General features: G+C 38.3%; 1 protein-coding gene across 5 annotated transcripts in view; it reads left to right on the plus strand.

Moving 5' to 3' along the window:
• Positions 1 to 25123, plus strand: part of LPGAT1 (lysophosphatidylglycerol acyltransferase 1) — a 103988-nt gene extending 78865 nt beyond the window's left edge. For 3 of the 5 annotated variants that reach the window (XM_036095723.2, XM_036095726.2, XM_036095724.2), the window contains exons 7-8: positions 22185 to 22291; positions 24868 to 25123. In XM_036095723.2, the coding sequence (XP_035951616.1) occupies positions 22185 to 22291; positions 24868 to 25019 (259 nt within the window). In that variant the 3' untranslated portion in view covers positions 25020 to 25123. Of the gene's footprint in view, positions 1 to 3665; positions 9607 to 11632; positions 21015 to 22184; positions 22292 to 24867 lie in introns of those variants that run through there. The other 2 variants (XM_078078151.1, XM_078078152.1) reach the window with 2 other exon arrangements.
• The last annotated feature ends 1912 nt before the right edge of the window (positions 25124 to 27035 follow it).

The raw sequence follows: 27035 nt of genomic DNA on the forward strand, positions 1-27035 counted from the left end.
AGCTAGTAGAAGCTTATGAAAATACCTAATATATATAAATCCTAGAACACTAGTACCACTTGAATGACCATTTTAGATCAAACCAAAGCAAATTTGGAGGTGGTAGTAATGAAATGAAACATAATTCTAAGGGAAACCCCAAGTTGAAAATATAAACAACTTAAGGAAAAATTTAACAGTTCAAAAGTACTAAATCTGTAATAAGTTTCTGTATATATGAAGTACTTTGACCATATTTTAGGTAAATTTCGTGGAGGGCAGTAACTGGCCTTTCCCGTGTGACGCCTCTGAGCCTCTGGGGTACTCTTAGAACACCGTAACATTCTTGAACATCAGAGTGTACTTGGGGAACAATACAATTGTCATCCTTCGACATTATTTAACAATCCGTAGTTGGGCCATTTTTTATTTTTCTAATACGTTTCTCTTCTTGGAAATTATTGTCAAGGCTGCCAGGTAAACTCCACTCCCTGTTCTGTATACCTCATTGGAACATACTGTGACAGGTGTATGGAGATTTCTGAGCAAAAAAGGCATTTTGGGGGGCACCTGGCTGGCTCAGTCATAGAGGCATGTGACTGTTGATCTCGGGTCATGAGTTCAAGCCCCACATTGGATGTAGAGATTACTTAAATAAATAAAACTTTTTTTTTTTTTAAAGGCATTTTTCCTTATAGAGTGACTCCAGATATAATGTGTCAGTAAAACTAAATGCTTAGAAAACATTTGGTCTTTATTTAAATAAGAAAAGACTGTCTAGATTACCAGAATGTGCAGGAGAATATTCTTCTAGATTTTAAGTTTCTGTACTGATGCTTAGAAAAAAAGCATAAGAATGCAATAGCTTATTTTAAATGTTATGAGATAAACTATTTTTTTATTTTCCAATAGCAGTTTTCTGCATTGTCCGTTCACTTCTTACTTCTTGGGTTTATATGTTGATTTTTAGGATTTCTGGAAGAGAAAACCCTAAAGCCCTTAATATATATGTTACTATATGCTGTAAAATACTTTTTTAAAATACCGCATAAATGAGAAAGTAAACATTTGTGACATGGTTATATACTAGATCGTACCTTACAAATAGATAGTGTTGTTATCTGTCAAAAGTTAAGGCAAATGTTTGGAGCTTATTCCTTAGGACACTTGCAGTAAGTGGTAGTTCAGTACCCAGACCATTTTGCTAATTAAACCCAATGCATAGCTCTTCAGGCAGCCCATCTGAGGACCTTTCTGGCTAGAGGTTGCGGCTTCAGTGAATGCATTGTTTGAGCACCAAATGATATACTGATAAAAAAAATTTTTTTTAAAAACCACAAAGCACCTTATAAATACAAAGTACTATTAGTAAGATACATAAAGTATGTATGGATTATTGATAAATCCAATGTTAGTAAATTAGCATTCCCCGCAGATTAATCTTAGACCACTTACTATTTTAAGAGAAAAGATGTCCTTTCGGGGTGCCTGGGTGGATCAGATGGATAAGTGTCTGCCTTCGGCTCAGGTCATGATCTCCAGGTCCTGGGATGGAGTCCCATGTCTGGCTCCTAGCTCAGCGGGGAGTCTGCTTCTCCCTCTCCCTCTGCCCCTACCCCCCACTTGTGCGCTCTCTCTCTCTCTCAAATGAATAAATAAAATCTTTAAAAAAAAAAAAAAGAAAGATGTCCTTTCTTTTTTTCTTTTTTTTTAATTTTTTATTGTTATGTTAATCCCCATACATTACATCATTAGTTTTAGATATAGTGTTCCATGATGCATTTTTTGTGCATAACACCCAGTGCTCCATGCAGAACGTGCCCTCCTCAATACCCATCACCAGGCTAACCCATCCTCCCACCCCCCTCCCCTCTAGAACCCTCAGTTTGTTTTTCAGAGTCCATCGTCTCTCATGGTTCTTCTCCCCCTCCGATTTCCCCCCCTTCATTCTTCCCCTCCTGCTACATTCTTCTTCTTCTTTTTTAAGAAAGATGTCCTTTCTTATTCCTTACTTCCCAATATTATGTATTGTATGTGACTAATTATGTATGTAACTAGGGGGATATTTTTTATTAGTATGCATACAACCACATTATTGATCTTTTTCAAAAGTAATGCTTGTTTTAAAAAAGGAACTAAGCCTTAATTATAAGAAACAATATTTGAGCGAACAACTCTTTCCTCCCACTTTCCCTTTTATATTATCACTGTCACACTGGAAGACAGCTTCTTCCTGTTAAAGGAGTAATGGGCACGGCATGCTGCTGTTAAGGACTTAATAGGAAAATTAAACGTGATTAGATTTTAACTACAGGGATAGAATGTTTATAAGGATAAAAGCAAAAGTAATCAGTGTCCTTAATCTAAATGTCTGCTTCACTCCAAATTAGGACAGTGAGTTGGAGAAAATGCCCTCTTGGGCAGAAGTAGCTTATATTTTTCTTTTTAAAAATCTTTAAAAAAGATGAAACCTTGAGTGTAGATAGTAGCATAGACAGATTATGAAAGGCAGAGGTGCTGCTTTCATGTCTTATTTGATTGGAATTTTGGTGACTTTGGAGAAAGCATTTAACTAGGGACTTTGAGCAAGAACTTACTTTCAATTTCGGAGGGAGGGATTTATTCAGAAAAGGATTTTTTAACTAATATTTTTTAAGAAAATACGCTCACCACCAGTGCCTGGCTGGCTCAGTAGATAGAGCATGTTGAGCCCCACACTGGGTGTAGAGATGACTTAAAAATAAAATCTTAAAAAACAAAAAAAGAAAATATGCTCACTAGCAAGAATGGACAAATGTTGACATTTTAACATATTTGCTTTAGGATTTTTTATTAATAAAAGAAAGAAGACATTTCTTGTGAAGTTAAGTTGCCATTATTTGCCCTCCCAATTCCATCCCCTTCTTTCCCACCATCAAAGCCACTAGGGTCATAATTTGGTGTGTGGCCTTCCTGTCCTAATATTTTTATTGTACAGATACATTTATGATATATAATGTTGGTCTGTATATTATTTAAAATGTATATAATCATAGGTGATTTATCATTTTACAACATGTATTTTTCCACTCTGCATTTTTTCTAGATCTTTTTATTTTTACATTATGGTTCCCTTTCATTCATTTGAACTATTAACACTATTTAACTGTTCTGTTCCCATAATATTATTGTCACACATTATCAATTCATTCTATTGTTGGATACCTGTTTTCTCAGTATTTCTGCTATTATAATAAACAATGTCACAATGAATATTTTTATACCTGTTTCACTAAGTGTATGCTAGTAAGTGAGAGGTAAAGTAGGGTATGTGTGTGCCCAGCGTGGAAGTGCTAGATCATAGGGTGTGTGTATTTTCACCTTTACTGGACACAGTCAAATAGTTCTCGAAATGGTGACATCAGATTACAATCTCATTAGCAGTAATTAAGAGATCACCTCCTCCAATAGTATGTCAAAGTCATCACCTTTAACTGTTGCAAATGTGATAGGTTTGAAATGTTACATCATTATTTAGGCCTCGGGTTTCATATTTATAAGATGAGTGTGATAATCCTGTAACCTGATAGTGAGATACATTGCCATGAAACATAAGATTAGGGCGAAGCTAGCGTCTTTATCTAGGTATTCAGTCACCGTTAGAAATCTTCCTGGTTTGCTCATTGCTGTCTGTCTTCCCCATCTAGAACATGACCTCCTTGAGAGCAGATACTCTGTCTTGTTGACAGTCCCCAGAGCAATGCTGGCATATGGTAGGAATGCAGTACTTAGGAATGTCTGAAGGCTACAGTGTATGCTCTCTGCACGTGCACTGTCCAGTATAGCAGCCGCTCCTGGAACGTGGCGAGTCTGCTGTGAGATGTTCTGCAGAGGGAAAATACACACCGGATTTCAACAACTAGTAGGAAAAAGGACTGTAAAATATCCCAGTAATTTTTCTTGATGACATGTTGAAATGATAATATTTTAGATTTGGGGGGTTAAAGGATTACATTTCTTTAACATTTTTAGATGTCCTTTATTATATACTTTGTGAAATATTAAGTTTATTTTCAAAAATAGAAGTATGCAACTATGGAAAATATTTCATAGAGGGTAAACACTCCTCCAGCATGCTCACATAAAATTCCTTTATATTTCCTTTTATTATTTGTTCTTATATCTGTTTTTAATGTAGCTGTAGCTGTAATATGCATAAAAGTTGTTTATATTCTGCTTTATCCCATATAGCATTTTCATGAACATTATACCCGTACTTTCTATGTACTAGGTGTTAAGATTACAAATTTTATAAGTATTTTAAAATATTGTTACAAAATCTTTGTGGCCTTCCAAAATCCTACTTAGTGTATACATTTAATGACCCATTTCCTTATTAGCCATAGACTTGTCAGGTTTTATTTTTGACTTTTAAAACACCATGCTGAATTTATTAGTACTTACATATAGCTCCCTCCACCCCATGTTTTAGATTCCTTTATAATAGATATATTTTTTTTTAAAGATTTTATTTATTTATTTGAGAGAGAGAGAATGAGAGAGAGAGAACACATGAGAGGGGATAGGGTCAGAGGACGAAGCAGACTCCCTGCCGAGCAGGGAGCCCGAGGCGGGACTCGATCCAGGGACTCCAGGATCATGACCTGAGCCGAAGGCAGTCGCTTAACCAACTGAGCCACCCAGGCGCCCTATAATAGATATTTTTAACCTGTTATTTCTGATGCTAGCTTGTAGAGTATTATTAAAATGACATCTGAATAGGGAGAGTGATTATCAAAGAGATGAGGGGAAAACTTATTTATGAGAAAAATTACCAACACTTAAAAACGATAATATTGTAGTAATTTCATGTATAAACCTAATATATTTATAATTAATATATCATTTTGGTTTTCCTTTCTGTTTTTCCTTACGTCCTAAAACAACAAAATTAAAGTCACAAGTTTTTATAAGTTGTAGAGACTATAATTTCAGAAATAGTTTTTCCCTCTAAAACTTTTATTATGGAAAATATCAAACCTGTAAATTCAGCCCCATGAACCTATCTTACTCTTATGGGGAATGCTATTTTCCCTGTGCTGTTTCCCAGATCCTGCTGGATTATTTTGAAGCAAGTCTCAGATATCATATCATTTCATTTGTAAATTATTCTCTAAAATAAAAGAATTCTTTGGTAAAAAAAAAAATTACATATTATCATACCTAAAATATTAATAACAGTTCATTAATACCATCAAATATCTAAACAGTTATCAAATTTTCTGAATTATCTCATAAGTGATTTTTGAAAAACAGTTTGGATTCAGTTAGATTGCAATTAGTCAATATATCTTTTACATTTCTTCTTATTTACAGATTCCCCCCTCTTTCTTTTTTCTTTTCTTTGGGGTTTATTTTTTGAGGATACCAGATTATTTGCCCTGTAGAGTTTGCTACAATTTTGATTTTGCCAATTATATCCTGTGTATTCCTCTGTCCCTTCTATTTCCTGTTAATTGGTAGGTAGGTATTAAAACTTCATCAGATTGAAGTTTGAATTTGCTTGACAAGAAATACTTCACAAATGGTGATGCTTACTTCCATCAGGAGGCATATAATATCTGGTTGTCTGTCAGAAGTAGTTTTTGAATGCTGTTTTAGTTAAAAATTTCAAAACAGGGGTGCCAGGGTAGCTCAGTCAGTTAAGCATCAGACTCTTGATCTCAGCTCAGGTCTTGATCTGAGAGAGTTCAAGCTCCACGTGAGGCTCTGCGCCAAGCATGGAGCCTACGTAAAAAATAAAGTAAAATTCAAAACAAATGTATCCTATGCTTTGAGGAAAAAATGATACTTCCTCATTCGATCCCTTTAACCACAAACAATGATGTCAGGAATTTCAATTTAGAATTGAGGCCTCTTCTGGCACATAACACATAATGAGGATCAGTTTTGTCTGAAAACCCTCCTTGTGATCGTATAAGAAGACCCATAGTCTTATATTATTTCGTGAGCCATTAGAAAGGGTTTTTCCCTGTGTCCCAGACTCTAAAGGTTTGGAAATGTTCTAAACTTAATTGAAAAATGAACTATGAATCATCCACTGGGATGACTGTTGGTTGTTTTAGTCAGGGTTCTCTTCAGAGAAATAGAACCGATAGGCTATACAGAGCAATCTGTAAGAGGAGATTCAATTCAGGAACTGGCTTTCGTGATTATGGAGGCCGAGAAGCCCCATAGTCTATGGTCTGCAAGCTGAAGTACCAGGAAAGCTAGTGGTCAACTCAGTCCAAGTCCCGTGGTCTGCAAATGGGAGGGAAGGGGAGGATGATATCTATCCAGTCCCTATTCAAGTCCGAAAGGCCAAGAAGCAGAAGCACTAATGTCCCTAGGTCAGGAGAAGATGCATGTCTTAGCTCAAGCAGAGAGAGCAGATTCACCCTTCTTCCGCTTCTTGTTCTGTTCAGGCCTTCAACGGATTGTATGACGTCCACCTGCATTGGTGGGGGCAATCCTCTTTACTTAGTCTATTCATTCAAATGTTAATCTCTTCTAGACATACCTAGAAATAATGTTTACCAGCTATCTGGGCATTCCTTAGCCCAGTCAAGTTGACATATAAAGTTAACCATCACAATAGTCTACATAGAGAACCCAAGAAACTGAGTTGACCATCAATTTATAGGGTTCAGCAATCTTTTTTTTTAATTTAAATTCAATTAGCCAACATATATTACATCATGAGTTTCAGATGTAGAGTTCAATAATTCATCAGTTGCATATAACACCAGTGCTTGATACAAAATCACTACAGAAAAATCAGTGGTATCCCTTATCCTGGAAATAAATAGAAAATACAACTTTTTAAAAAAGATACTATTCTCAGAAGCAAGACTATAAAGTACCTCGCAATAAACCTTCAACAAGAAATGTGTAAGACTTGTATGAAGAAAAAATACAAAGCTTCATTAAAGAACATAAAAGACCTGAATAAATGGAAAGAGAGACTGTGCTCATAGAGGGGAAGACTCAAAATTACAAAGACATCAGTGCTCTCAAATTAATCTATAAATTTAACACAATTGCAATTACATTATATCCAGGAGGGCTTTTCTGGAAACTTGACAAAATGGTTCTAAAATTCATTTGGGAGAGTAAAGATAACTGGATACAGCGAAGATAGTTTGAAGATGAAAGAGACAGAGGAATTTTTCCTGCCAGATGTCAAGGCTTACTGTAATTAAAACAGTGTAGTATGAGGGCAGGACCAGGTCGATGGAAAGATTAGAAAATCCAGACTTCTTTGAGGACTTGTGTATGATTAAGTATCCCATATCAGTGGAACACAGACAGACTGTTGAACAAATGAAGTAGTTTGGGACCATTGGTTCTCTATAGCACAGTGACTGCCATAGAGTTGCTATTCAGCTGTTGACAGTGAATGCCTCTGGTAGGGAGGGATCTTCTCATTATACTATTTGAAGTGTTTAATTTTGTTTTGTTTTGTTTTGGTTTTGTTTTTACAACGTGAATGTATTCTTCAATTTAAAAACTAATCGAGGGGCGCCTGGGTGGCTCAGTCGTTCAGCGTCTGCCTTCGGCTCAGGTCATGATCCCAGGGTCCTAGGATCGAGCCCCGCATCGGGCTCCCTGCTCAACGGGAAGCCTGCTTCTCCCTCTCCCACTCCCCCTGCTTGTGTTCCCTCTCTAGCTGTCTCTCTCTCTGTCAAATAAATAAAATCTTTAAAAAATAAAAAAATAGGGGGCCTGGGTGGCTCAGCCGTTAAGCGTCTGCCTCCGGCTCAGGTCATGATCCCAGCGTCCTGGGATCGAGCCCCGCATCAGGCTCCCTGCTCAGCGGGAAGCCTGCTTCTGCCTCTCCCACTCCCCCTGCTTGTGTTCCCTCTCTCGCTGTGTCTCTCTCTGTGTCAAATAAATAAATAAAATCTTAAAAAAATAATAAATAAATAAACAAATAAATAAATAAATAAATAAAAACTAATCGAAAAAAGCAGTTGCCCACAGAATTTAGAATTTTGGCCTAATAATCCTTTGCATAATTGCAACAAAAGCATTTTCATCAGGTAGTTTTAAGAATTTAATAAATTCACATTTAAGATAAATACCATTTAATAGACACGAAATAGATTTTACTCCTTTAAATCCAACATATTGAAATGCTCAAGTTATATAGTCTAGATTTTCATATTCAAGTGCTTTATCCATAATTTAAAAGTGAACTTTAAGAGGCTTAAATTTCTATAATACTTTTTTGGTGTAAAAGCTGGAATAAAGTAGAATAAAATTAATACAGTGAAAATCAGTTATTTAACTTAATGGGGACCAAATTTCAGGTCACCTTTTCCCAGTAACTGTGAATAACTCTAGAGTAGTTCCCACCTGATGACATGTACTTAGGCACTAATGATGCATGCTTAGAGCTTTACCACCCTCCGCCCCAACCCCAGAATTGCCCACCTGGGAGTGAGGTACTAAGATTGCTTCTTGAGCTAAAAGTGGCTTTCTTTTTTCCTAGCAGAAGAAAACAGTGTCCTGTCTTTAGTTTTTCTTATGCTAGGGCTTTTCTCTGTCCTCGTTTAGAATTAATTGTTCATTTCACCCCTACTTGTGCTGTTTCTAATAATTCTCTTCTTCCTGTCTGCTTTTCTTATCACCTCTTGTGTTCTGTTGCTTTGCCTCTGTATGCTAGCTTTTCCCTGGAAAAGGCTGGACGTTTTAGTTATCGGTCACTATTGAGAGCTTCTAGTTGGAAAATGGAAAGTTACACATTAAATTTAATCTTCACGTTTTTAGTTGTGCTTGGCTGTTTTTATGAATGTTCACTACCCACAAGTTCTTTCTTCTTTTCTGCACCAGCAGTTTTTTTTCCCCTTTCCTTTAAGAAAAGAAAATATTTTAGTTTGGCACCATTCAGGATGCTGGAGGCATTGAATAAGTGGTCTTAATCGAAGTTTCAGTTGTGGGTTGAATTCTGTGTTTCTGTAATGAAGTTGAAATTTAAAAGAGGTGAACCATCATTTCAAGTGAGAAAATCGTCCTCTACTTAGAAGACATACTTCTTTTTTTTTAAAGATTGTATTTATGTATTTATTTATTATATATATAGAGAGAGAGAGAGAGAGTGAGCAGAGGGAGGAGCGGAGGGAGAGGGACAAGCGGACTCCTTGCTGAGCACAGAGCCTGACTTGGGGCTCCATCCCAGGACCCTGAGATCATGACCTGAGCCAAAATCAAGAGTTGGACACCCAACCAACTGAGCCACCCAGGCACCCTGACATATGTCATTTATTTCCAAATATTTATAAAAAGTTATACATGGAAGAAATTTTGTACTGGGACATAGTTGAGAACGAAGACCACAACCTACAAATCTAATTTACTAAGCTATTTTCAGTACATGAATCTGGACATAATAGGATTTGGAGAACTATGATAAGCTTTGGAAATGAAGAGCTCTCTCCTCACCTCCCTGGCCCTATGGGGCTCGCCATGTCCTTTTCACTTTCAGGTCTCTTCAGGGTCAATCACGGTGACTGCCATTGGTATTCAAAAACTACTCTTTGTTTTCTAACTTAATTTAGTGTTGTGGAAATATTATGTCCCCCAAATAAAAAAATTCTTAGCGTTTAATTTTTAATTGAATAATGGGTAAGCATAACTCTGATGATCACTATCTTTTAGTTACTTGCAGTCATTGAACTGAATCTGAGAAGTGGCAGGGCTAGCTAGGTCTTTTTGTCTAACCTTTTATTTAATACAGGATCTTACACACACAAACACATGCACTTGTCTAACCTTTTATTTAATACAGGATCTTACACACACACACACACACACTCTCTCTCTCTCTCTCTCTCTCTCCTTGACAGATTGCTTAAGTATAGACTTCTCCAGGATCCTGTTTGTAGCCCTCTGTCTGTGGAGGTTGAGTTCATAGTGGGAGAGTAAACAGAAACAGCTCCTCTCCACACATAGCTCAAGTTCCCCGGCCTTCTCCCAAGTTCCAGACCCTCACATCACTTCCTTTCCTCCACTGGGATTGCCTGTTGCTTCTGCAAGCCTAGTATTTCTAAAACTGAACTCATTTTCCTTCATGCAAACTTGTTTCTCCTGGCTGTCCAATGGAGTTTATGTTTTCATCATTCTGCACTCACTCAGAATGAAAATTTTGGAGTTCCTTTGACTGTTCCACTTTTTAATTTAATTCTCTCTCTCAAATTCAGCTGCCAGTTCCTATGAAGGAAACCTCTGCAATGTTTCTTTCTATCCCTTTTTTTTTTTAAATCTAAATGCCACAGCCTAGCTCACACCTCATTACCTTTTACCTGGAGTATATTTGCTTATTAATATTCCCTTTATTAATATTGGTCCCATCTTTGATCAATATTTATTTTACTGCTATATTCCTCTTCCTAAAGCACAAAACCTTCTTTTTTTCTTTTTCCTTTTTTTTTTTTTTTTGGATAAAAACATTAGTGGAACAACTGGCAAGATTTGAATGAAGTCTATAGATTATAGATTAGATAATAGTATTGTATCTGTGTGAATTTCCTGATTTTGATCATTCGACTATGGTTATGTTAGAGACTGTCCTTGTATTTAGAAAATACACGTGGAAGTACTTAGGGGACACTCTGTAACTTCCTCTCAAAAGTTGAAAAATCATATGTATATATATCAGAAAGTTATGTATGCTTATATGGAGAGAAAGAATGGTAACGTAAAGCAAATATGGGGAAAACTGATATTTGGGGAATCTGATTGAAGCATATATGTGACTTCTTTGTACTATTTTTACAACTTTTCTTGAGCATGAAGTTATCTCAACATAAAAAGTTTTCAAAAGTCATTAGGGAGATAGGGAGAATTCTTTGTGCCTTCTCCTGGGTTTTGCTGTGAACCTTTAACTGCCCCCCAAAAATAGCCTTAACAAAAAATTTTTAAAAGTCATGAGACTCAGGGAAAGTGTACTAGTGATTCTCCTAAGCAGATACTCCAGTGTTGTGTTTTGCTTACCTGATGGTTCAGTTCCTTCAGCAAGCATTTATTTGTTTTTTTTTTTTTTTTAAGATTTTATTTATTTATTTGAGAGAGAGGATGAGAGGAGAGAGAGAGCACATGAGAGGGGGGAGGGTCAGAGGGAGAAGCAGACTCCCTGCTGAGCAGGGAGCCCGATGCGGGACTCGATCCCGGGACTCCAGGATCATGACCTGAGCCGAAGGCAGTCGCTTAACCAACTGAGCCACCCAGGCGCCCGCAAGCATTTATTTGTTAAGCATCTTACTATGTCTCAAAAGACAGAACACGAATAAAGATGTAATAAGCAAATTTGAGGTCTGAACAGTGCCCCCTCATAGTTTATACGTGGCATGTTGGTTTACTACAGTTTTGACGATCACAAGGAGCAGGGCTCAAGGGAAAGGGGTCCCAGGCTGAACTTTCCCCGACTGTGAGAGGAAGCGGCGGCCAAGGTGCTCCTTGCCTTCTCCCTGTCTACAGCGACGTTAAAGGCACTGGAAATTCTCTCTGACCTTGCGTTTGCTGCCCCAGAGCCTTGGTTTGTCCCTGTGCTGAAGTGGGTAAAAGCTTTTATCTGAGCTGCTGAATTCTATTTTCAGATAACTAAGTGGGCTTTTTTTTTTTTTTTCTTTTTAAGCCTTGCTAGTGGATCCAGGGGGAAGCTATAAATACTACATTTTGGTATGCTGAGGATGAAGCCTTGAGCAGCTTACCTCATGACAGTGGCTCAAAGCAACACTTCTGGGACTTGAATGCTGGGAGAAATTCCGATATGTTAAATTTGACAGTATCTGTTCTTGTCCGTAAATCTATTTTTGGTGACAAGTGGTTTCTGAATTTCTGAGTTATTCTGATCACACTAACCCTGGTGGTGTCACTTACTATTCCCACGGTGCTGATGGCTGTCTACAGACGGCAGCTCCAGAGTTTTACGCTGGCAGATGACTTCCATTTTAATTCCGTTCAGCAAACTTGAGTTCCCATGAAGGATCAGGCACTGATTTACACACTGGGTATGCGGCGATGAGTACAGCACAGTCTGATAGAAGGAACAGACACATAAGAAAATAAATAGAACATAAACTAATAAGCACAGTTACAAAGGACAGAGTTGGCCCTGAGAAGGATGTATTTACTGTAGGAGAAGAGGAGGAGGAAGCTGAAAGAGAAGAGAACAAAGGGGTAAGAGACCCAAATCCTTATCTTCCACAGCAGCAAGTCAATGAATAAATTTCAAACTGGATAATCTAGAAGTAGAGGTAGTAACATGTTTTTAAGCACGATGGAGGTAAATAACAAAAGAAAATTGAAGGGAGTTGTATCTGGGCAACAGGTGTCTGAGGAGGGGAAGAAATAGGGTTATTATTTTTCATTGTCAACCTTGTAGTAGTACTCTGACTGTTGAAAACTATATGCATTTTGTTACTTTATTTAAAAAGACTTTTAAATCCTACTTACTCTTTTAGGCCAACTCAAATGATGCCATTTCCATGTATCCTGTGCTATAAGTAGACACACACACCCCTTCCTTTAAACTTACACAGAAGTTCTTTAAACTCCTTATACAACATTTACCATATTCTGGTTTTAGAGTATTTGTTTACTTTTCTTTTCCCTCTGCTAGATTATTAGGCTTTTGGAAGCAGGAACTGTTCATCTCAAAATTTTCCTCAATGCTTATTAATTCCTTTACTTGTGGTTGGCGTAAGTGAACTGAGGGTTTAGCCATGTTGTTTGTTAGCTCGCATTTTGGATCCTTGGTAGCATGAAAATTCAAATGTTCTAACTTAAATATATAGAGGTGCAGCTGCTAAGCATTATTTATATCTTTTTTTTGCAAGTGTAATTTATCTAGTGCTCTTAAATCTGATTCAGTGGATTTTGGTAGAATACTCTGTATTTAAGAGCACATCCTGGATTACTGATAATTAGAATTTTTGTTTCTTGAAAATTAGAAGCTAGTTTCTCATTTGGATAGCTACTGGTATTGGGAAGATTTATTTCTGTTATTTATTTATTTGTTTATTTATTTATTTATGTCCCACAAGAACTCCTTTTGATTCCAAGAGGACTGGTATTGAGTGCATTTGATACTTTGCCATATTAGGGGATTAGTTGTTTTAATATTTTAATCCCACGGTGATCAAACAGAGTAATGAAAGTAGATTGCTCTTGAGGGAGCATTTGGTCTGCCCTCCTGGCTGTTTCCTAAGGCAAGAGAATGTCCAAGCTATTCTAGGCAGATGGTAGGGGAGGCTTTCTGTTAAAACACAGCCCCATTCCCGCACTCACCCCCATTTAAAGCAATATATACTTTGCCAACCTCGCCATGTTCTTTCAAGAGTTCACTTGGTAAACCCAACCTTCTCTGTTTAATTCAGCCATATTTTTAGTCACTTTTCTCCTTATAAAGATGCTTTAAATACTGTTTCAAGATGTTCTTTAGCCCTATGGCTCTTGCTAAGTTATCCTTAGGTTGATTAGGCCTGATACTATATTTACAGAAACAGGATATGTTTATAAGTCAAAAAATCATGCAAATAATTCCCCAAACCATTTGGCTGCTCTTCATTGTGGTAGAAGTGAGTAGTTTCAAGAGTGCTCCCTATATTGCAAAGCTGTGTTAAGATGGTATGAAATTATCTAAAAGTGAAAAGTCAGTAATTTGTAATGCCATTCACTTAAAAAGTAAAATCCAATTTTTAAACTTAAGTTTTAAATTTTAAAACATTCCTCTAGTATCAGGATGAAGTTGAACGGACTTTCCTGAAAATCCAACTGTTTAAGGTTATCTAATTTGGAGGAAACAAAAAGAAAGAAATGATTAAATTTCCTGAATAGTTGTTTCCTGCGTAGCTCTGGGCACACCTCTCTTGCGCCTGGAACTGTGCTGGCTACGGATTATGAGGCCTCCTCCTGCTCAGAGTCTGCCCCGTACACACATAGTTCAGGGCTCATCCAGAGATTGGAGGTCGCCACTCCCCCTTTGTGTGTGCTTCTCTCTAGGATTCCTGTCTCCAACTGCGGTGCTCGTCCTAATCTCTGTCCTCTCATTCTTCAACCAGTAAGACTGCCTATTTCCATGTAAATTTTAGGCCTCCCTGTGTGGCACTAATTGGGAATTATCCTCAGATAAAAAGCTGGAAAAAATGGAAAACTCACCCAGTGCCGTTCCTGTTTTCCCAGTGTTGACTCTGCTCCAGTATCTGCCTGTTTTTAGTCACTCCCCAGTGCATTCCACTAATGATTTTTTGTGTTTTGTCCAGAATTTATAACAGTTACCTGTGAACTACTCTGCAATTATGAAGAGCAGAACTCACCTCTTGTCTTATTTTAATGGATATTATAAGTCATAGGGAGAGTTACAGCTAAATCTCAATTTTTATGAGATAAAAGAATAGATTTTGCCCTCAAGTATGGCCCTGCTCACTTTTTTGGCCTTTGAAAGTAGTACTGCATTGTGCCAAAGTGACTATACACATAGGCACTTAAGTCACATGGTGGTACTTAAGTTAAAAGATGTTTATCAGGGGCGCCTGGGTGGCTCAGTTGGTTAAGTGTCTGACTCTTGATTTCCGCTCAGGTCTTGATCTCAGGGTCGTGAATTTAAGCCCCACATTGGGCTCCACGCCCAGTGTGGAGCCTACTTAAAAAAAAATTTTTTTTTTAATTTAAAAATTGGGTCACCTGGGTGGCTCATTCAGTTGGGTGTCTGCCTTCAGCTCAGGTCATGATCCCAAGGTCCTGGGATCGAGCCCTGTGTTGGGCTCCCTGCTCAGTGGGAGCCTGCTTCTCCCTCTCCCTACAGCTCCCCCTGCTTGTACTCTCTCTTTATTTAAAAAAAATAATTTTAATTTAATTTATTTATTTAAAAAATTAAAATAAAAAGATAAAAATAAAAATTAAAAAAAATTTTTAAAGATGTTTATTTGTATAATTCAGAATATTTTTATTAAGATTAATATTGAAATGAAAACACAAGATCTCTGTATACTTAAAGAGAACTCATAGATGGATCCCCAAGAATATGTCCCCAAATTTGTATATCCCAATTGTGAAACTCAGCTAGCTATCCTCTGAAGCAGGGCCTCTGACTTTGTTATTCTCCAGTTTAAAAACTTTCCATGAGGAATGCCTGGGTGGCTTACTCTGTTGTGCGTCGGACTCTTGATTTTCTTTCAGGTTGTGATCTCAGGGTTGTGAGATGGAACCCCACATGGATTCCGCACTCAGCAGGGAGTCTGCTTGAGATTCTCTCTCCCTCTGCCCCTGATCACGTGCTTGTGCTTACGCGTGCACGCGCTCTCTCTTTCTCTCTCTCTAAAAATAAATCTTAAAAAAAAAAAGTCTTTCCATGAGAGGCATTCTCATAAATTGCTAGTGGGAATGTAAATTGGTATAATCCTTGTGAAGACAATTTGGCAATATTTTTCAAAATTACTAATGCATTTAATCTTGACTTAGCAATTTCACTTTTGGGAATTTTATCCTGTAGATATACTTGTACACATATGAGTGGACATTTGCATAATGTTATTCATCACCACATTGTTTAGAATAACAAAAGATGAGAAACTATCCGTCATTAGGGAATAAGAGGAATTTCATGTTTACTGTGTATTAAGAGATTACAATGAATTAGAAAATATTTTTTTAACAGAATGATAAGGAAAATATAATCTATAAAAATTTATGTGATATAACATAATCTGTGTTTAGAGGAAAATTTGTAGCCTTAAAAAAGCTACTATGAGAAAAGAAAAAAACTGAAAATGAGTGATCTAAATGTCTATCTCAAGAAGGTAGAAAAAGAAAAGCAAATTAAATACAAAGATAGTAAATAAAAAGGGAATCATAAAGGAGAGTTTATTGAAATTGAAAATATACAGTAGAAAGAATAACACCAAAAATTTGTTTTTTTTAAAAGCACTATAAAATTGATCAACTCCTGGCAAGCCTGATCAAGAAAAAAAGAAGGCCAGTGTTGCCAATGTCAGGAATGAAAAAGGGGACATTACTACAGATTCTATAGTCATTAAAAAGACAATAAAGGACATTAAGTACAATTCTTTCAGAGCATAGAAAAGAGGGGATATTTCTGACCTTGTTTTATGAAGCCAGCATAACTTTGATCCCAAAACCTGAACCAAGGATATTATAAGAAAGGAAAATTTACAGGCAAATCTCTTACATGATTATAAATGCCAGACTAACCCAGTGATATATAAAAAATACATCAGATTATGTACTGAGAATATATATTCCACGAATGAAAGTTTGGTTTAACTTTCAAAATCAGTCAAATTTAATTCATCACATTATCAGAATAAAGAAAGAAATTACATAAGCATGTCAATAGATGGAAAAAATTGATAAACTGTTAACTCCCATTCATGATAACAAAGAAATACTTAGCAAACTAGGAATAGAAGGGGATTGCCTTAATCGCATTAATGGTATGTACAAAAAAATCTACAGTAAATATCATACTTAATGGTGAACTATTGAATGTTTCCCCCTGAAAGACGAGAAATGAGGGACAAGGGAGCTTGTTACTACCACTTCTATTCAGTTTTCTCCTGGTCAGGCAATGTGACAAGAAAAAGGAGTCAACAGTGTAAATATAGAAAAGGTAAAAACAAAATCATGATTTGTGTTCATTCATCTTCCTACCTGTAGATTAAGGTTAGAAGACTGCTTGGTGGACATGGACATGTCGTCTTCACAATATAAATGGCTGTTTTATACAGCTAGGTACCTGAAGAGACTTCTCCCACAAGGGAAGAGGCTTGGAAAAGCTACTTCACAAACTGACTTGAGAAAAAAAGAAAAAATCATCTCCCTTTCAAATCCACTCTTAAGTCAAGATGGTGGCTTGAGACAGGGAGTTTGACCTTTTGCAGCCAAGGACAAAGATGTAACAGATGAGATGTGAGCTTAGTGTTGTGGGGTGAACACTGAGAACATTTTTCCATAGAAATATGTTTGCCTAGTGGCTAAATTCTGTAAGATTCCATCCACTGCAGGTGAAGTAGTCTGTGGAAACAACCTTAGGAACTTGTGTATCCTATGTAACTTTCCCCCAGAGGGATCTGCATTGTTAGTTAAAATGGGAGAGGAAAAAGAGGAGACAATAAAATTCTTGGAATATTATTTCTAATTTGAGGGTTCCTTGTAGTTCAAAGAGTAGAAGTTACCCTTTGAAGGAATGGAAAGATGAGCTTGTTTAAATAGCCCTGGGCCGCCTCATTTGAAATTGTGTCTCCATGTCTCTGCTCTTCTTATATCAGTATTAATAGAATCTCTGTCAGGAATTCACCTTTGTAGTACTTGGTCACAACATTTATCTTTTTATGTGACTGGCTTGAAGCTGGCTTCATTGTTGCCTCACTGGTGTAGAAATACACACACCACACACACACCACACAGACTATCTGTGTAGAGTATTATGCTATATGAAAATAGTCATGGATTGTCAAACCCTTATAACAACTTCAGGTCTAGTCTAGTCACTACAGCTGTTGCTGAACCCAGAAAACTTGAAAGCACAACAGTACTTACCATTTCACACCCACCACCATCACTACTGATGCCAAGTTATGCCACCACCCTCTGCCCAGGAGTATACACATATAACAACTTTGTAAGGTAAATACTATTATTAACCCCATTTTACAGATGAGGGAACTAAGTTGTACAAAGGTTAAACCGTTTTCCCCAGGTCACATAGTCAGCAAGTGCCATAGAGCCAGAATTCAACCCCAGGCAGTCTGTCCCAGAGTCTGTACTCTTAATCACTATGCCACACTACCTTCTGGGATTATTTTAATTATGCCTAAAAAGCAAAGATTCTTCACATATTAAAAAAACAAAAACAAAAACTCTACTGTTTGTGGAAGGGAATCTCAGCCGTGAAGTCCCACTCTCACTTCAGTGAGGTATATGGGAACATGAGAGAATGCAGAGGTAAACATTTTTTAGTTTGAAAGAGATCTTCCAATTAGCTAGGAGGGTAGGCATTAAAGGGGCTAAGAAACACTAGCCTATGGGTTGATTTTATGCAGTGTAAGCATTTCAAGTATTTTTTCTCTTTAAAAGGCATGACGTTCTTTAATTCCTCTTTTTGTGGTTAGCTCTTTCAAAGCAAAAGAAAATCTAATTCTGGTAGGGGATTTTATAGTAGCAAGCTGAAACTTGAAGTTTCTGGACCTTAGAATCTCCTACCCCATTAAAATATTTAATAAACCAGAACACTTCTATATTACTGCTTTAGAGCAATGTAGTACTAAGGGGAATAGAAAGGTGACTAAGATTGGGAAACTTATTTTCTGTGTAAATAAAACTATATTTTGGTTACCTTTCATCCTTTTCAAATTTTTGAAAGCAAAATTTTTAATCAAAACTGTGATTTCCTGAAATTGATTTTTAATAGATTTTTTTTTCATACTGTACTTTTCCTTTGTTTCCTCTCTTCTCTTTCCTGCTCACGGATACTTATATTGTAGTGTTAAAATACCCCAAATCTGGTATTTAAGTGTTTAAAGAACAAGAGAAAGGGATCTGATTATAATGCGATTCATAAATAATGTTCCTTCTGATTGTTTTGTATGCAAATGACCATGCTACGTGAGTAATTTTTAAGACGCCTTTGAAGGAGTCTGAGCATGGGCATTCTGGTCGTTTGGAATCCTTTGTACAACTTGACTCGTCTGGACATTGTGTTCTACTGATAAACCGTAGAAGCTGTTTAATGTTTTTATAATGGGTATGCATCATTAACATTTTCAGATCCTTACTAAGTGACGGACACACATTTTGCCTAAACTTGAAATAGTAATATAGGCCCCTTTGTAGAATGGCAAGTAGTGGACACTGGCCAAAGATAGAAAATCATCTTAGACTTTTCAGAAATAACAGGACAGCTTCCTAAAGAACGTCATGGCCCGAACTCATGTCAACTTTCATGCCCTTCCAAAACTCCAGTAGAATGAAACTGAAGAGGTTTCTTTAAAGTATAAACCCACAAGAATGAGGAAAACAATAGGAAAGGCAATAGTAACAAAAGTCAGGAAGTTGGAAAACAGATTGAGCAGTCAGAACCCTAAGCCAGCAGGGAAAACCAGCAGCCAACCTGATTTACACCACAGAACTGAAAAACTGGCAGGATCAGTGCCCATGGAAAAGGGGTTGAAAGGGTTGCTACGCTTGGGGCTGGTTGAAATCTGTTGAAGAACTCAGATCCCCAGAACCCCTACCCACCATCCCACAGCTGGGGGATTCTTCGTTCCCTGACATGACAGGGGACTGGGGGCTTACTCTGGAGAGGGAGCCAGAGACTCTCTAGACTCAGAGGCGCCTGGCACAGGCATAATGAAAATGGCACGGTTAAGTGATGACAGGGTGCCGAGTGCTTAGACCCCCAGCCCTGCTACCAGAAAGCCGATGGGGGTCTTTCTGCTACCAGAAAGCCAACAACTAGGCCTTCATTCTCTGGGCAGGATACTAGAGGATCTTCCTCTGCGGCAATGGCAAATTCAAGAGGAAAGGCCAACTTAAATGGCCCAACCAGATAATCCTCAGCGTAGCTCCCAGTCAACAAACTGCACTCACAGGCTGAGAGCCTTCAATCCGCTGTTTAATCCCGTCGGTAAATGTGAGTCAACAACAAAGACTCACCGGATAACTTGGTCATCTGATCGGCCTCTGCTGTGAAATATGGAGACAAACAGAAGGAAGTGACTTGGAGGAATGGTGCAGGGAAAGCACAGCTGCCAAAAATCCTAATAGTTCATTAACCCTCTTCTCTGCTTTCATGCATGTTTTAAAATTTCCATTCTAATTATCATAGAGATAAGATACTGTAATAATAAGACAACAATATTGTAATATTGTAACAAAAACAATAAAACAATAAAAAAGGAACATTCAAACTGCTCTTAGAAATTAAAAATATGAGAAAAGAAGTAAAAACTCATTAAAAAAAAAAGTTTAGAAATTAAATAAGAATCTCCTAGAAAGGAGGACACAAAGACAGAGATGGAAGGAAATAAATGCAACCCTGAATCCTCTATCTAGTCAAATTACCAACCAGGTGTGAGGACAGAAAAAAGACTTCGGCCGAAAAGACATTGGCAAGATTTCAAGTACCCTTTCTCCAGAAATCGCTGGAGGATGTGCTCCATCAAAATGTAGAGTAAATACAGAAAAAGGAAGACATGAGATGTAGGAAATATTAAATGTATTTTAGGAGAATCACCAGGACAAAGTAAGAGGTCTTTGCAGGATGAAAACTGCAGGCAACAAATCCACAGTGTGGGTGAAATTTATTCAGGAAGATGAAATTAAAAGAATGTCTGATGCACACAAACGCCTTAAGAGAAGATTAGAGCACAGGTCAGTCCTGGCTTACTGCCTGTTTTTTAAATACAGTGTTACTTGAACATAACTATTCCCATGTATTTATACATGGTCTAAGGCTGCTTTCACACTACAAAGCAGAGTTGAATGGTTGACACAGGTACCATAAAGCCTGCCAAGTCCAAATACGTCCTCTCTGGCCCTTTAAGAAAGAGTTTGCAGACACGCTCTAGAGAATTGACTCTAGATGGACAAGAGCTTATGGTTGTGGGGCGCCTGGGTGGCTCAGTCATTAAGCATCTGCCTTTGGCTCAGGTCATGATCCCAGGGTGCTGGGATCGAGCCCCGAATCGGGCTCCCTGCTCGGCGGGAAGCCTGCTTCTCCCTCTCCCACTCCCCCTGCTTGTATTCCCTCTCTCGCTGTCTCTCTCTGTCAAATAAATAAAATCTTAAAAAAAAAAAAAAGAGCTTTTGGTTGAATTAGTTATGTGTACAGAGAAAATGATGTAACTGCTCAATTCAGGGAGAACAAAAATTGGGCAGGAAAGGAAGAGTAGCCTTGATTTATTACATGGCTTAGCTTTGAATATATGTACATGATTATAATAATGTAACTGTCTAGTACTCTGCTCATTAAAATTACCATACAACTGCGTTGGGAAGATGGGAAGGATATCAATGCGTGGTGGGAAAGGGAAGAATGCACTTGCTCCTCATCTTCCATAGTGGGAAGTCAGTAGATTGGCCCTAAAACTGAAGACGAAACATGGCAATAAACATCAAGATCCTTGGTTCAAAGAGGTAAACAACGGGCAGTGGGACAGGGACCGCTATTTTTTCATACAAACCTTTTGCAGGCTTTTAAAACTGTCTCCCTTTATAAAATTAAGAAAACTCCCCCACAAAACTGGGAAACAAAAAAGAAACTTCAACATCAGCAAATACATAGTATGTACTCGAGCTGCCCTTTTCTGCCCTCACGTCCAGCGGATGTGTATCACTAATCATCCCGGTCCGTTTCCTGGTGAGTCGGGACGCATTCACACAATCTGCACATTTGCGCTCCAAAAAGAGGCGGCCCCGCTCAGGAAACCTCTATCTCTGATACAATTTAGGCACCAATTTAGGCAGATTCTGTCTGGTTCACAGACATTTCCTCCAAAAGAACATTGCTAAGATGCATTATTTGGCTGCTGCATTTTATTTTATTTTATTTTATTTTATTTTATTTTATTTTATTTTGTTTTATCTTACTTTATTTTATCTTATTTTATTCTATTTTTTAAAGATTTATTTATTTAATTGAGAGAGAAAAAGAGGCTGTACTCACACAAATGGGAAAGCCCAGACTCCCTGCTGAACGTGGAGCCCAACCTGGGGCTCGACCTCCCCACTGGGAGATCCTGGCCGGACCTGAAACCAAGACGCTCAATGGACTGAGCCACTCAGACATCCCAGTAGCTGCATTTTAAAATTCCATCTGTTCTGAACAGTTTCTTCTTAAACCCACAAGCTTGGGAAGACAGTTATTTCTCAATAATTATTTGTAGATATAGGGCAATTTATTAATATTTTCTCATCATCTGGCACTTGGACCTAACGTAATAGGCTGGTAAATGTTTGAATGAATGAATAAATGAACTCTGTTGTATAATCTACAATTTTTTAAAAACCAAGATGACCTGAGAAGCTGCAGAAATGAACCCTTGTAAAAGCCACAGGTGATTCCATACCTTTCTTCAGCTTTTCGGTCACCAAAGCTAAATTGTGCTTCTGAATAAGTTTGATTTCTGAATTAAAGTAGTTTTTGCTTTTTTTCTAACTCTTCATAGGATCTTTCCAATCAAAGATGTACCCCTGGAGATGGATGGCCTTGCTGATTGGCTCTATCAACGTTTTGTTGAAAAAGAGGCGCTCTTATCACATTTTTATGAAACAGGTACGCAGTATCCTATTACGTATGTTTCTGAAGTTGGTGATAGTTCCAAACATGTACGTTAGGGGAGATAACCATTTTTCCATTCTTCAGATACCCTAAAGGAATCAAAGTATTTCTATATTTAAGAATTCCAGCTTAGAATATTCATAAGGACATTGTTAATGTTAAACTTATTCAGGCCCTTACTTTAGCAGCCAGTGTGCAAGATCACGTGATGAGTAAAATGTACAAGTGGAACTAATTCAAGACAGTACACAGTATGTAGAAGAGTACGGTCATACGTGTACAATTACATGGGCTGTTTTATGACATAGCAAATAATATTTATGGTTCGGCATTATACGTGATTGTTTAAATAGTACCATCATCTTGCAGTCATTTGAGATCATTTTGAACTGCATTTTTACATGCTTATTCTTTTCTTTACATACAGGGATAAAGCTTACTTTTTAAGTTTTCACAGATACAACCTTGTACTTTTCTCCTTGAGAGAAAAAAGTCAATTTACCTCAAGGCCCCTTATCTACATTCAATATTCTGTACCTTCTGTGAAAACTGCAATGCAGTCAAACAGACATAGGAAGGGAGGGGAGGAGGGAGGGAGGAAGAAAGGAAGTTAGGAAAGAAGGAAATTAGGGGCGCCTGGGTGGCTCAGTCATTAAGCGTCTGCCTTCGGCTCAGGTCATGATCCCAGGGTCCTGGGATCGAGCCCCACATCGGGCTCCCTGCTTGGCGGGAGGCCTGCTTCTCCCTCTCCCACTCCCCCTGCTTGTGTTCCCTCTCTCGCTGTGTCTCTCTGTCAAATAAATAAATAAAATCTTTAAAAAAAAAAAAAAGGAAAGAAGGAAATTAGCGTTGGTAGAATGCCAGGCGTTACCAAAGTGCTTTCACACATAACTACGTGTGTTGTAGGCTTGTTCTCTGGAACCTACAATAGGAAAAGAAAAAGGGGAAGAGAAAGTTGTTTTAGGTCTGATAATGGCTGTGAGATTTTAGATTAACAGAAAGTGCTATTTTCTTCCCACTTAGATTTTGTTGGTTCAGAATTAACATTCATGTTAAATCAGACTGTTGAAGACCTAATGGTGAGCAAAGGCTGATACTGTTAATTACCTTTAATGCTTTTGTTTTTGTGTTTAGGGTTGTTTCACATTACCCACAACAGGATTCCTTCCTGATGCTAACGTTCTGACCCCAGGGCTGTGGACTAGTGCATACTCATATATGACAGGGGTTGGACGCTATGCATGTCTCTAGAATTCTTAGTAAGACTCATTGAACAAGATGCCCCTCTCTGCCATGTGCAGTCCTTGGTCTTACTCTCAAAATTTCTTTAAAGATAAAATAGGATAGATGCTTAAGAAGGCATGAGGTAATTAAGAGTCAACAGGCTCTCTCTTCTTTTTCAATCTTCATCTCTTGCTTTATGATAGTTAGCCTAAATTGTAACAACAATAATGGAAGTCTCTTTTTAAGAAAGCCATTTGTATAATAGACCTTGAAACTTGAAAGTGTTCTCTGTAAATTGCTTGTGAGAAGCAAATCCCCGCATGAATCAGCTTACCCAAAGGGATTATCAGTAAGGACAAAGACTATTTGAAATGCTGAAGTGTTATCAAGATGACCTTAGGTAATATTGCTCTGAAGGGGTCTATCTTTCCCTTCTAGAAAAGAATTTAAAGACATCTGTTCACTTTGTGTTTCTCCTTTTAATTACTAAGATATATTTCATAAATAATATTACCTTTTGAAAAGAATACCAGTGATTTATCACCACTTTTTTTGTGGCAAAACCATTTAACTTGTAAATGGAGGAATTAGTGTTAGTTATGTCATTTCAGAAATTATTTAAAATCCATTTTGGGGCGCCTGGGTGGCTCAGTTGGTTAAGCGTCTGCTTCAGCTCAGGTCATAATGTCCAGGTCCTGGGATCGAGCCCCCGCATCAGGCTCCCTGCTCCGCGGAGAGTCTGCTTCTCCCTCTCCCTCTGCTGCGCCCCCCTGCTTGTGCTTTCTCACGCTCTCCTGCTCTCCATCAAATAAATAAATAAAATATTTAAAATGTATACATCCTGTGTCCTGGCCACTGTAGAAATCTCTAGGGTTACAGTGGAAACAAGGAAGCCAGAGTGCCTGCTTTCATGCAGCTTATATTCCAGAAGGAGACAGAGAGTAAACAAGTCTGTAGAAAAAAGAAAAGCTAGATCTGGATCATTACAGATTGTGGAAAGTGCCAAGAGGGAAATAAACGTGGCGCTGAGTGTGACTGACTTAGGGGGGAGGGGGAATGGTATTTTTTCTGATACTGTAAGAATGCAGATGAGCCTGCCATTCGCTGAGATGAGGAGAAGCATCTCAGGCAGGAAGAATAAACGCAAATGTTCAGAGGCAGGAAAGGGCTCAGCAGTTTGAAAATTGTATTGCAAATGAGATCTCTCTTCAGGAACAATGGGAAGTCACAGAAGATGCTTTAAAAAACAAACAACAAAAACTCTAAGTAAGCTAATACTCACCCTTTGTTCCAGGAGACCTTACCACCACAGTAAAACAAATTAATATTTCTGTCTTGTCTTTTAGGGGCTTTTCCACCACCCAAGGGCCATAAGGAAGCTGTTTCCAGGGAGATGACCCTCAGCAATATGTGGATATTTCTCATACAGTCTTTTGCATTTTTGTCAGGCTATCTGTGGTATAACAGCATCCAGTATTTGTACCATTGCCTGTTTTAGGAATTGACTTGGACTTGTCAAGGTCACCATAGGAGTTCAGACTTTCATAAGTGTGCATTATTTTACATGTGCAAATCCGAATATAAAAAAGAAAGCAAAGGAAATTCAATGGATGGATAATTTATCCCCCTTTGGGATATCTTAAAACTCTACTAAAATGAGGATCAGTAATATAATGACCTGCTAATATGTTTTAAGGACCTTTCACGTTTTAAAAAGATACACTCTACCACACACTTACGCAAACATCACATTCGAGAAGAGGAAATCATAAAATCATCCTAGAAGACTATCCGAGAGAAATTCTGTTGCCACCAGATAGACTTGGTAATCTAGTTCAAGCTCAGAGAGTTGGATTCCGTTCCTCTTAGCTAGTGTACTGTCTCTAGGAGGGCAGAGCTGTAGAGCACCCTCATTTCCACCAACTCTGGCTGTGTCGCTAGGAGCCCGAGGGGCGCTGCGCGGCATCCTCAAGGACAGGTCCCCTGTGGATCGCAGTGACACTCTGGTGTCAGGCACGCCCGTGGGGGAGAAGCAGTGTCCACTGGACACGTTCCGGTACTAGAGTTCCCAATAAAGGCTAGCTCAGTCCAACATCGTGTTTACATGCGCTAGTGCTTTCCCTTAAATGGGGGGGGGTCACTTGATTTCTCTTTATGTATAGAGGCATATCATAGATTGATAATTGTCTTCTACCAAATGCACTTTTATCAGATGCATATATAGCAAAGGATTAGTAATACAGCCTGAAAACAGATGTGAGCATAATCAGTGAGTGGGATTCTTGGGAGGCTGTCCCGTCTCTGCATGTGTCCCTGGGCGCCCCCCTGCATGGAGCGCCACACCCACCGGAGGCTTCTGTCCAGCTCAGAGGCTTTGTTCCGCCCGTTTTGGCTTTTAGCGCCAAATGTATTTGGGGGTGGCTGGAACAAATTAATGTAAAACATTTAAATGATCAGTTTGAGGTGAGATAGGGGTTTTATTAGAAAAATAAGAGCTAGAGCCAGACATAGGCTTAAAATGGTGATAAGTTCTCACATGGAACCCCCAAACCTGTGTTCCGTCATCACCTCAAGTTGCTGCCCACGTCAGGGTGGAGTAACCGGGAGACAGACCCACACAAAAGGCTTCCCAATCTCTTACAATTGCCTTTAAAGAGGATAGAGTCAAGTTTCTATTTCTAGAGAACACTTTTTTCCTCCACTCTCTGTTCATGTGATTTACCTCACAGTAGAACCAGACTCTTCTCAGAGAGTGCTGGAACTGCATCTGTCCCTCACCTGCAGTCCCGGTGTTGAGACAGAGTTGGTGTTTTGGCTTGGGATTGTAAGACTCTGAAGATCCTAGTAAGGCAGTGGCAGTTTTCTGTGATATGAACGTTGTAGATGCCCCTGTTGTCGCTAGTCCTACAAATGGCAATTTTGAGAAGTAGGCCAGAAAATAAAAATAAAGGCTAATGTTTTCTATTTTTAAATAAACCAAAAAAGAAAAAAAAAAAGAAACTGAAAAGATGTGAATTTTCTCCCAGTTCTGTGGGAAAGGTAAAGCAACACCAAATACAAGCCCACAGCAGCTTCACCTCCAGGTTAATTCCATGCACATAGGAAAGAGAATAATGTGTTAATGAAATACCTCATTGCATATTATGCTGCTCCTGGTAAAAAGCAGAAGCCAGTGCTAATGTGTGTGCTTTGGTTGGGGTCGTCACAAGATGCAGTTTTTTTTGAAATCTAAGCATTTTATTGGGTGTTTTACAGTGACAGTGAGTAGGTGAAACCAATCTTGATTAAGAGGCACAGATGATGATAGGAAGACAGATAGAAGCTTAATGACGCTTCTGTTTGAGGTCCAGCAAAGCTGCTAGATTACAGGCTGAATTGAAATTGTTCATTTGAGAGATTAGTCAGCCATCTGGGGGAGAAGGTGCTCACTGTCAAATGCGGCGTGCACAGTCCTAGCTAAATAGGCCTTTTCCTCATTGCTAAAGCAAGCCATGGGTAGGAGTGGCCAGTTCTC

The sequence above is a fragment of the Halichoerus grypus genome, chromosome 7, assembly GCF_964656455.1.
Source record: "Halichoerus grypus chromosome 7, mHalGry1.hap1.1, whole genome shotgun sequence".
Lineage (NCBI taxonomy): Eukaryota > Metazoa > Chordata > Mammalia > Carnivora > Phocidae > Halichoerus > Halichoerus grypus.